At 46.2% G+C, this 10,856-nt stretch overlaps 1 protein-coding gene and 1 long non-coding RNA gene across 4 annotated transcripts in view; one reads left to right on the forward strand and one right to left on the reverse strand.

The window, feature by feature from the left end:
* The window catches only part of VCL (vinculin), a 101,495-nt gene extending 96,658 nt beyond the window's left edge, over positions 1-4,837 (reverse strand). For both annotated transcript variants that reach the window (XM_067710473.1, XM_067710475.1), the window contains exon 1: positions 4,670-4,837. In XM_067710473.1, the coding sequence (XP_067566574.1) occupies positions 4,670-4,837 (168 nt within the window). The remainder of the gene's footprint in view (positions 1-4,669) is intronic.
* Positions 3,452-10,229, forward strand: LOC137209179 (uncharacterized). Of its 2 annotated transcripts, XR_010935939.1 has the most exons (3): positions 3,458-3,881; positions 4,772-5,347; positions 7,989-10,229. It is a non-coding gene; the product is annotated as an uncharacterized lncRNA (long non-coding RNA). The 2 variants fall into 2 exon arrangements; XR_010935938.1 differs by lacking the exon at positions 7,989-10,229 and having other exon boundaries at positions 3,452-3,881; positions 4,772-6,640.
* Positions 10,230-10,856: the final 627 nt, after the last annotated feature.

Here is a 10,856-nt window from a genome sequence, read left to right on the forward strand (position 1 = left end):
TTAATAAAACTGGCACGACTATATGGTCACAAAGACTGTCAGATTTCTATGGGCCACTTCAATGGGAAAAAAGAAAAATTTATATACCATGCTACAAGACAGTCTAAGACTTCTGAATTTTTCACACTGCTGACTGAATCCCGTCCTTGGAACCTTTACCTCTCCTCTATTTTTCCCTTCCCATCCATCTTTCTCCTAGGCCCCCTCCTTGTTTTGTTACTGCATTAGAATCATTCTCTGTGTTTAAAATGGCCTTATTTTATACAATGGAATATTATTCAGCAACAAAAAGGAATGAATTTCTGACACATACTACACCACAGATGAACCTTGAAAACATTATGCTAAGTGAAAAGTCCTACACAAAAGGCCACATTATTTTCTGATTCCATTTTTATATGAAATGTCCAGAAAGGGCAAATCCACAAAGACAGAAAGCAGAATGGTGGTTGCCTAGGGCTGGGGTGCTGGGGGATGGGAGAGAATCAGTGACTGTAATGGGTATGAAGTTTCTTTTTGAGGGAACAAAACTGTCCTAAAATTAGACTGTAGTGATGTTGTGCAATTCTGTAAATATACTAAAAAAAAAACACACACACTGAATTGAGTGTTTAAATGAGTGAATTGTATGGTATGTGAATTATATATCAACAAAGCTGTTTTTAAAAAATGGCCTTGGGCTTCCCTGGTGGCGCAGTGGTTGAGAGTCCGCCTGCAGATGCAGGGGACACGGGTTCGTGCCCTGGTCCGGGAAGATCCCACATGCCGCGGAGCGGCTGGGCCCGTGAGCCATGGCCGCTGAGCCTGCGCGTCCAGAGCCTGTGCTCCGCAACAGGAGAGGCCACAGCAGTGAGAGGCCCACATACCGCAAAAAAATAAAAATAATAAAAATTTAAAAATGGTCTTAGTCAGTTGAAAAAAGGACATGTAAATAATCCCATCCTACCCTCTCCCTAAGGGTGGAGTAAAAGTGATGACTCAATTGTGATGATATATATATATAAAGTGACCAGGCTACTTTTGTTTAACAAATACACATGAAAAATTACAAATCTAAATGAGTCTTGCTTAATGATTTCCTAAGTCAAAACTTGGTCCTCAGATTCTCAATAATTCGATGCCTTTGTTTAGGTATTCTTTCCACTTGTAATGCCTTTATTACCATGTCTTTAAAAGTTCCAATCCCGGGCTTCCCTGGTGGCGCAGTGGTTGAGAGTCCGCCTGCCGATGCAGGGGAAACGGGTTCGTGCCCCGGTCCGGGAGGATCCCACATGCCGCGGAGCAGCTGGGCCCGTGAGCCATGGCCGCTGAGCCTGCGCGTCCGGAGCCTGTGCTCCGCAACGGGAGAGGCCAGAACAGTGAGAGGCCCGCGTACCCAAAAAAAAAAAAAAAAAAAAAAAAAAAAAGTTCCAATCCCACCTTCTTTAAGGCCAACTCAGAGGTTATCTCCTCCATGAAGCCTTCCCCATGCTCTCAAGAAGAGCAACCTTACCTTCCTCTGAACTTCCATGATACTTCACTTCCTCCGGGCCACTTAGGACCTTCAATCCAGTATTACACGTATTCTGCCCAATATCATACTTATTGCTTTGATGTTAGAAGGAATGTGTCCCAATAAATACCTACCTCATAAGTGGATGACTACAGCTTAACAATTCAGAATTTCATCATCACCTGGTAAATTTTAATTTTGGAAATATCCAAAAGTCACTTTAGACTCAAGAATGGTATATAAAGTAGTAGGGTTAAAAAATGCTGACTTCAGACAAAATTTTCTTGACCAAAATAAATTAATTTGACATATATATGTAAATAATCTGTAAGAAATTCCCAAAGAGAAGCACTGGAATAAGGATATAGCCTCCCAAGGTAACTGAAAGAAACCTGAATTGTATAAATTCCAGAATATTTGTTCAAAAATCAGATTCGTTAATTTATAATAGCACCGTGTGTTTTTTTCCTGAGAGTTCTATTATCAAGCTCTACTAATTCTTCTTCTACTGTATTTGTAATATGGTTCTAATTCCTGCTCCATTTTCCCTGCCACACCCAAAGTCCAGGCCCTCATTTTCCTCATGACCAACCAATTTTAAAAGTCTCCTAATTTATCTTCCTTCCCATAGTTCCTTCTTTCCTTCAACAATATCAAGCCATCCCATGGGCCACTGTTGAGGGTAGGAACTGAGAAGCACATACGAGGCCTGTTCTTCAGACACAATCTAGTTGGGAACTTGATACATGTACACGATTCATTACAATATTCAGCAGCATATACACAGGGCCACAACTGACACCCAGGATTCCAAGCAATGGGTAGGTCCTCGGGCCTCCCCAGAACACAATCTATACAGTCTCCCTCACACACTGTCCTCATCCTATCCCTTCCATTCTCTTTGTTCGTCTTATTGGCCTTCTGTTAAAGTGCCCATATGGCATGCACCAATTTCATCTCCAGTTTCTCTCCAACTTGCCTCCTGAGCTAAGCAAGACAATCTACTTGCTGTAATCTGGAAGTCACTTATTCACAAGTACCTTTGTTCATGATTAACTACTTATCAACACAACCCTCCCCACTTTCTCTCTGCTAACTCCTATGTACCACCAATCTCAAGTCCCTTCTTTTGTAATGTATTGGGAAGTTTGCAATTATATGTAATTTTGTTTTCAGTTTATCAATGGCCTCATTTTTTTGGTATTTGTCTCACAGTATCTATTAGTGTTTCCTAACTAAGGGACTATATGAAAGTCACCTATGGAGCTTCTCAAAAACACAAAGGCCTTGACCTGACCCCCTAAAGAGCTCCTCAGTAAGTCTGGGGTGGGAGCTGGACATCTTTATTTCTAAAAAGCCCCACTGGTGATTCTGATACACATCTCAACCTAAGAACCACTGATTTATTAAAATGCTCCCTATATAGCAGACATTCAGTTCTTATTAATTCATGCATTGAAGCTCATAAATAACTTTTTTCTAAATAGCCTAACCAGATATCAGCCCCTAGACTATACACTAGCTCTGCTCCAAGTGCAACATGTGGTTTTAAGATTTCATTTCCTGAAGTACTCCTTGGAGGGACACTATTACCTTGTCTCTTTACATTGTTTCCTATTTGTTGAGTAATGGAGGCCTGGAATGCAGCCATGTTAGACAACACTACATAAGAATGTACTCCGGAGTCTTAGATTAAAATTAGTTATAAAAAGAACAAGAACAGTGTAGAAGTAGACATTTTGAATGAATTCAGTATTCTTCCTGAATACAGTCTAACTAAATGTACACAGAAGGCAGATGGGGAATTTGGTCAGTAGCATTCTCCTAGTACCAGTCTCCTGAACTGGTCCCCTGAAGACTGAGGAAGACTTTGAGCAGCTAAAGTGTGCTAAAGTGCTCTAAACAGATACGGAACCCAAGCCCCACCCAGACCCACAGTTGCCTACCAGCCTCCTAACTACCCTGGCACACACTAGTTACACAGCTCAGTGGGGAAGCCGTATAAAATTTTTCCAAATTTGTTCCCCACAGGCAGCAGCAGTCTGAGTCACCCACCCAGGGTGGGAAAGAAAAGTGTGATATTAGCCAGCAGAGTGTTAGGAGACTGGTCACAGCACCTCTTTTCCCCTTTCAGAAGTGGACTCCGCCTCCTCCAGGAATCACCTCAGTTATTAGTCACAGCTGTGGGCTACAGGGGTCTGCAGAGCCACTTCGCCATCTAGGAAAGTTGTGGCTCGGGGAGGAGACGCCCCGCTCTTTTCTCCGGCAGGGGCCGCAGATCCCAGATTCCACAGGCCTCTCCATCTTGCTTCCTGCCAGGAGGAGGGGCCGATGAAGAGGGCCCCCGAGTCTGGAAAGGCCCCAGTGGGAGGAAGCCGTTTGACAGCAGGTAAAGCCAGGTGGAAATCTCCACGGGAGTTGGAGGGGGAGGGGGGGGATGAAAGGCAACAGGGTTAAGCGAAAGGGGAAAAGGGATTCGTAGTCATAAATTACTGCATAAAGATATCACCCGGTGTTTGTGAGTGCCAGAGGTGTGAGCAGAGGTAGAATGCCCGGGAAAGGAGGAGACAGGGACGAGTGGCCACTAAAACAAGTGGACAGAAGGGCCGGACGCGGGGAGCTCTGAGGAGGGCTCAGAGGTGGGTGAGGCGGGTTTCAAGGTAAGGGGCAGAAGTATTAGAAAGGAGAACGTGGCTCAAATAAGAATCCCTGGAAGGCAAGTCAGGGAATCATCAGAGGAGCCCGCCAGCCCAGAGGCCAGACTGAGGAGGCCTAAAAAGGAGCTGAAAGCAAGGCTGTCAACGGGAGGGGCGACAGCCTGCTGAGGGAAAGGGGCTATCAGACATCCTAACGCCTGTCATTTATTGAGCGCTTACTATGGGTCATAAGCTGCGCTAGCCACTTTATAAATACCACCTCGCTGAATCTTCACAACAAACCCGCAAGGCAGGCATTATTATGATTGCCCCCATTTTATAGGTGAGGAAACTGAAACCCAGAGAGGCTCGGGGGCTTGCTCAAGGTCACAACGCGGGGGCGTCAGGATTCAAACCCGAGGCGGTCTGGCTCCCGAGCCCACCGGCAAAGCCACAGGCAGCGCAGGGGAGCCGCAAGGCAAGCCGGAACCCCAGGGACGTCTCCCGCCCCCGTTCCCCATCCCAGGCCCAGCGCGCTCACCCGAACGAGGTTACTGACGGCCGCCTGCACGGCGGCCACAGGCGCGGTGAGGTCAGGGATGGCTTTGCCGTCCACCTCGCCTTCCTCGTGCATGATCACCAGGTGCGAGATCTGCTGCGCGACCGGCTCCAGAATGCTCTCAATCGTGCGCGTATGAAACACCGGCATCGCGGCGGCGAGCGGGGCGGCGAACCGCGGGCTACAGAGATCTGAGAACGGCGGGGCCGGGAATCCGCAGAGAGACGGACTCTGAGCGGCGACTACGGAGTCCGGGCTTCCCTCGGCGTAACCAGTCTCGCGAGCGCCCCGCCCCCTCTCGTCGCCGCGCCCAATGGCAACGCCGCTCAGACCCGGACCTCCACTCCTATTGGTCCCTCTTTGAGATGCTCCGCCCACGCAACCGCGCCGCCAAGGCCCCGCCCCGCCCCCATTCCCAAGGGAGGGGCCTGGGATTGGGGCTGAGCCGCGGGGTTTGCGACCGGATTCCCGAGCCCTAACGCCGGGCGCTCCTTATAAGGGCATGGTGGGAGCGGAGCGTGCGGCTGGAGTCGGGGCCCCGCCCCCCGGGGCCGCCTCCAGTGTTGGCTCTGCAGAGCTCCGCCCCTCTGCAGAATCACCTCAGCGGGGTGGGGTCTCCTTACCTCAGACGGCGCTGGAGTCTGAAGAGACCAGGGAGCTGTAAGTCTTCACCCTGCTCCCCAACTTTTCCCTTCACACGACGCCCTCAAAATACACTTTCCATTTCCTCTCAGTAATACATTCAAACACAGAAGTGCACAGAGAAAGCATAAGCGTCCCATTCATTCACACACACGCTCCACCCACTCCCGAGCTCAGAGATACTCACAGTTTAAAGTTTGGTGTTCAGGCTTCTAGACCTTTATCTACTCATTATCTTGTACATATATATTTTCTAAGTAAATGGGATTAAGCATTTTCCTGGAACTTGATATTTTTTCCCCTTAATTAAAATCCCCTGGTTGTCTCACTCCTGGTAAATATAAGTCCAGGTCTACCTCATTCTTTTTAATGGCTGCATGGTACGCCATTGCCTGAAATCGAACAGTTTCCTAGTTATGGACATTTAGGTTGGTTTCTGATTTTTGGTTTTTTTTTTTTTTTTTGCGGTACGCGGGCCTCTCACCGTTGTGGCCTCTCCCGTTGCGGAGCAGAGGCTCCAGACGCGCAGGCCCAGTGGCCATGGCTCACGGGCCTAGCCGCTCCGCGGCATGTGGGATCTTCCCGGGCCGGGGCACGAACCCGTGTCCCCTGCATCGGCAGGCGGGCTCTCAACCACTGTGCCACCAGGGAAGCCCCTATTCAACAATTCTGCATGAACATCATTGTACTTGCTTCTGTATTGTACACATGTGTATTTATCAAGGACCTAGAAATGAAGTGAAAATGCAAAACTATGTACATTTTACATTTTGATAGATTAGATGAAATTGCCTATTCCTCTCACAGCATGCTTTGTAGATGACATCTTCTAAATGTCTTCCTCACCTCAAAATCTCTTTTGCCTAAGCTTCCCCATTCCAAGAGGAAACAGTTTCGCTGATACCTCCAAGCTGAAGATGCTCAAGTCAAATGCAAATATTTCTCAAGCACCCATGTTTTGCAAGAGACTAAACTAGTGTCGGTTGCCCTGTGCAATTCTTGAAATTATTTTTGCCTAGTGGTATATATCCCCTGTTTCTACTGCGTGTGTTACCAAGTCCTGTACTTTTCCTTCTCATAAATACCTCCACTTTTTTGTTACTGCTTTCATGTCCTTAGAGGCAATGGATTTCTTCCTCTGTTTTAAGCTAACGTTTATTTGGTACTTTCTAAATTCTAAGAAACTTTAAATTTGGTACTTTGTAATTTCTAAGATCACACATAGAACGAGCTACTCAATTTGTGGGACCCAGTGCAAAATAAAAATGTGGCTCAAAAAGCAGAAAAAAAGTGCTGTTAAAGATGCTAAAATGTAAAGCTTACTCCTTTTTTGGGTTCTCCCTCTCAACCTGTCAGAGTATTTTTTATTTGCTATCTAATGTCACACTCCTGGGTAGGGAGATACCTTTGGGATAAATACAGATCCCCCCATAGGAAATTGGGGGCCCATGCAACCCACTGGCTGCCTGAAGCCCCCTCCTGCTAGCCGCTGGACTGGCATACTATTCCCAGCAAGGGACAGGAGGCCAAACCAGGCATCTCTCCTTACCACAGGCCTGCCTCCCCAACCCACAGCAAATGGGTGGCCTCCAAAGGTATTACAACCTCCACACTGAGATTCTCTCAATAACTGGACAAAGGAAGGCAAGAGACTCACCTCCACCAAGTCAAGCGCAAAAAAATGCAGTGGCATTGATACCTTGGGTTGAGAATGACCACCTCCTTGCCTAACCCCTAGATACTATCGGTGGCACACACAGAGCCCTGCCCAAGGTAGAGTAGAGGGTAAAAGTGGTCACTGGACAAGGGCAGGGGAGGCTGGGTGAGGTCAGGGGGCCAGAGGTTGGGAGAGCAAGCAAGCTGAAAACCCATCCAACAGAGGTGGTAGAAGGGAGGACCATGTAGAAGCTGAGGTTCCAAGCCCCCAGTGCCTGTTCCAATTGTCCCATTGGACTTCTCTTCTAAAATACAAATTCAAAGATAAAATTATTAAGAATACAGACAATGATTGCAGAGCATTTGACCCCAAATGTGAAGTTCTGAGTGCAGGGCCCTGTGTAACTACATTGATTGTACACCCATGAACCTGACCCTAGTTACATAGCTGGTAACACAGGTCTGACCATGACTGCCTTAATTACTAAACAACTCCCTAGGAACTTCCATTCCTTATGGAGTTTCTTATCAAATCTATTAAAATTTTTCTCTAGTCCTACCATAGCTACCAAAGCTTTTTTCTCTGTTCACTATTTCACATTAGTAATAATAATATTGGGGTGATGGAACTGTATACGATTTGTTTTCTATAATCCTCACGCTGCCTCCACTTTGCTGACTGTATACTTATGTGCAATTTAACACGTTCTTCTGTCCTGTGAATTTCCTGCAAGTTGGCAGCGAGATTCAGAGGCTGGATCATGTAGTTGTCAACTGTAACATATCATCCCTGCCTACAATCTTGTAATCCAGGCTCCTCCTGACTGGCCATGTTAACCTCCCTAAAATACCATATTGCATATCCAGTCCATGTGTTCCCCTCCATCCACATCCATATCCACTTCTGTCCCCTTCCTCCCCCACAATTCATATGCACCCTCTAAAATCTTCCACGGCACCTGTTAACACATTTTAATGCATTTTAACATCAATACCTCCACAGACTGGGCTCAGACCAACATTACTGCCTTCTGCTTTCCCATCCAGACCCACAGTCAGGTGGGTTACACAGTGCAAAGAGCACAAACTCGGAAGTCATCCAGAGCTCAAGCCGTAATCCCAGCTTCACTTGATTGGGATAGAGCTCTGGTGAGTGGCTTTTCTTCTCCCTGCCTGAATTTCTTTCTTTGTAAAAGTGAAATGATACCACCCTCATAGAGCTGATATATGGATTGGTGAATGAATTTGTGTAAACACCAAGGAGACCTCAGTAAAAGGAAGCTATTATTATTATTGGAGCAGTCACAAACAGACATATTCTAATATCCAAAAATCTGTGATGGAGTTTCACTTTTGAGTTTTGCCTGCATTTCTTTCCCACCTAGAAAGTTCTCTCTGTTTGTCTATGTCTTATCTACTCTGGTAGGTAAAATTCTAAGATGTCCCCCTAGATTTACGGCCCCTGGTATAATCCCCAGGACTACGACTATAATAGATTTTACTCCCATGATTAGATGACGTTATATAGTACAATTGAATTTAAGATAGGGAGGTTATTGAGGCAGACCTCGCCTAATCGCATTAGCCCCCTTAAAGCAGAGAATTTTCTCCAGCTGGTCACAGAAGAGGAAATTAAAAATTAGAAGCACAAGAAGGATTTGACAAGCTATTGCTGGATTAAAGATGCAAGAGGCCACATATCAAGGAATGCAGGCAGCTTCTAGGAGCTAAGCCTAGCCCTGGCTGACAGACAGCAGGAAAACATGGACCTCATTCCCACAGCCGCAAGGAACTGAATTCTGCCAACAAGAAGAATGATCTTGGTAACAGATTTGCCCCAAAGCTTCCAGATGAGAGTTCAGTCCAGTTGGCACCTTGATTACAGCCTTGTGATACTGAGCAGAGAATCCAGCCACACCACACAAGACTTTGGACATATACAATTTTGAGATAATAAATGGGCGTTGTGGGCTTCCCTGGTGGCACAGTGGTTAAGAATCCGCCTGCCAATTCAGGGGACATGGGTTCGAGCCCTGGTCTGGGAAGATCCCACATGCCACGGAGCAACTAAGCCCGTGTGCCACAACTACTGAGTCTGCGCTCTAGAGCCCACAAGCCACAACTACTGAAGCCTGCGCGACTAGAGCCCGTGCTCTGCAACAAGAGAAACCACCGCAATGAGAAGCCTGAGCACCACAACAAAGAGTAGCCCCCACTCACCACAGCTAGAGAAAGCCCACGCGCAGCAACGAAGACCCAACGCAGCCAAAAATAAATAAATAAATTGATATAAAAAATAAAAACATAAATGGACGTTGTGAGGTAATTTGTTACATAGCAATAGAATAACTAATGCACCTATCTTCAAAGCCCACTTCTAGTTCTTTCTCTATGACTTCCCACTGCAAAGCCCTGGCATGAGCTCTTTATACAATCCTTTCTGCTTCATAGCACTTATCACAGTTTTCCGTTTATTAGATGACCATTTTATATTTCTCTCACATCTCTCTATGACAGAGACTGATAGATGTCCCCAATACCTGTTCTGCTTTTCCTCTATAATAACAGAACCCCAGATTTATAGCTGGGCACTTAGCCACACGGTTTCAAATTGACACTTGGCAAGTTACAAAGCTTCGGTTTTCTCATCTCTAAAATGGGGATAATAATGTTTTCAATCTTATTGAATACAAAGGATTAGCACATAATAAGCACCCAAAAAATGTTACCAGAGAGAGAGAGGTCAGTTCATAACCTGCACTAGACTAAGAACCATCATGAAAGTAAGTCAAAAATAATGTGGTGAAGATCATGTGATCAAGTTCCAAGCAAGAGGAGCTCACCATGGGCCTGAGGGTAAGAAAGAGTTTATGGGATGGTGGAATTAAATCTGGCCTCAAAGGAAGAATAATGTTTGGTTAGGCAGGCAAGACAGCTGGCCGACATTCCAGAATGAGCAAGACCTGGAGGGAAGCATGTTCGGGAGAGTGATTAAATTAGTCAGACGGAAGTGAATGTTCATACAACTCAAAGATGAAGATGAGGGCTTCCCTGGTGGCGCAGTGGTTGAGAGTCCGCCTGCAGATACAGGGGACACGGGTTCGTGCCCCGGTCCGGGAAGATCCCACATGCCGCGGAGCGGCTGGGCCCGTGAGCCACGGCCGCTGAGCCTGCATGTCCGGAGCCTGTGCTCCGCAACGGGAGAGGCCACAGCGGTGAGAGGCCCGCGTACCGCAAAAAAAAAAAAAAAAAGATGAAAAGGTAAATTTCCACAAGATTATAACCTACAGAGGTTAAGGACTATGTGACATTTGCTCATGGTCGTGGCTAACTCAACATTACTTTTTGCCGTGTTAATTAGTCTGAAGGCCACTAATGATAGGGAACATTGTAAGACATGTAAAAATTTAGCATTTTCCAGTTAGAGGAAACTGGGGAAGAGTTTTCTATGCTGGCAGTTATTTTACACAGTGCCAATGACATGGGAAACTTTAGATTCTTTTAAGTCCGTAGCAATTCTCTGAGGTAGGTAGAAAACAAGAAGTACAGTTCTCTTTTATTACACAGCCTGAGAAATTGAGACATAGTAGCAACTGTCAGTGTGAGTACAATTTGTGGAAATTTTAGTCAAGGATAGAGATTCTTCTATATTTAGTTGGGACGCTCAGTTTCGCTCTGTGTTTGTGTTCTCCTCCTGGTGAGGTTTTGGACTGCTGTATGTCGGTCATGTGTCTAAGGATTTACTTACACCTACTCAGTACACTCCAGTGCACTTTACGCCCACGTGGGTCAATCTACAACTTATACACACTGCATCCCCCCATCTCACCACAGATGTACCTTCTCTCTCTAGAACACGTCACCAGCCCTT

Source organism: Pseudorca crassidens, chromosome 16, assembly GCF_039906515.1.
Source record: "Pseudorca crassidens isolate mPseCra1 chromosome 16, mPseCra1.hap1, whole genome shotgun sequence".
Taxonomy (NCBI): Eukaryota; Metazoa; Chordata; class Mammalia; order Artiodactyla; family Delphinidae; genus Pseudorca; species Pseudorca crassidens.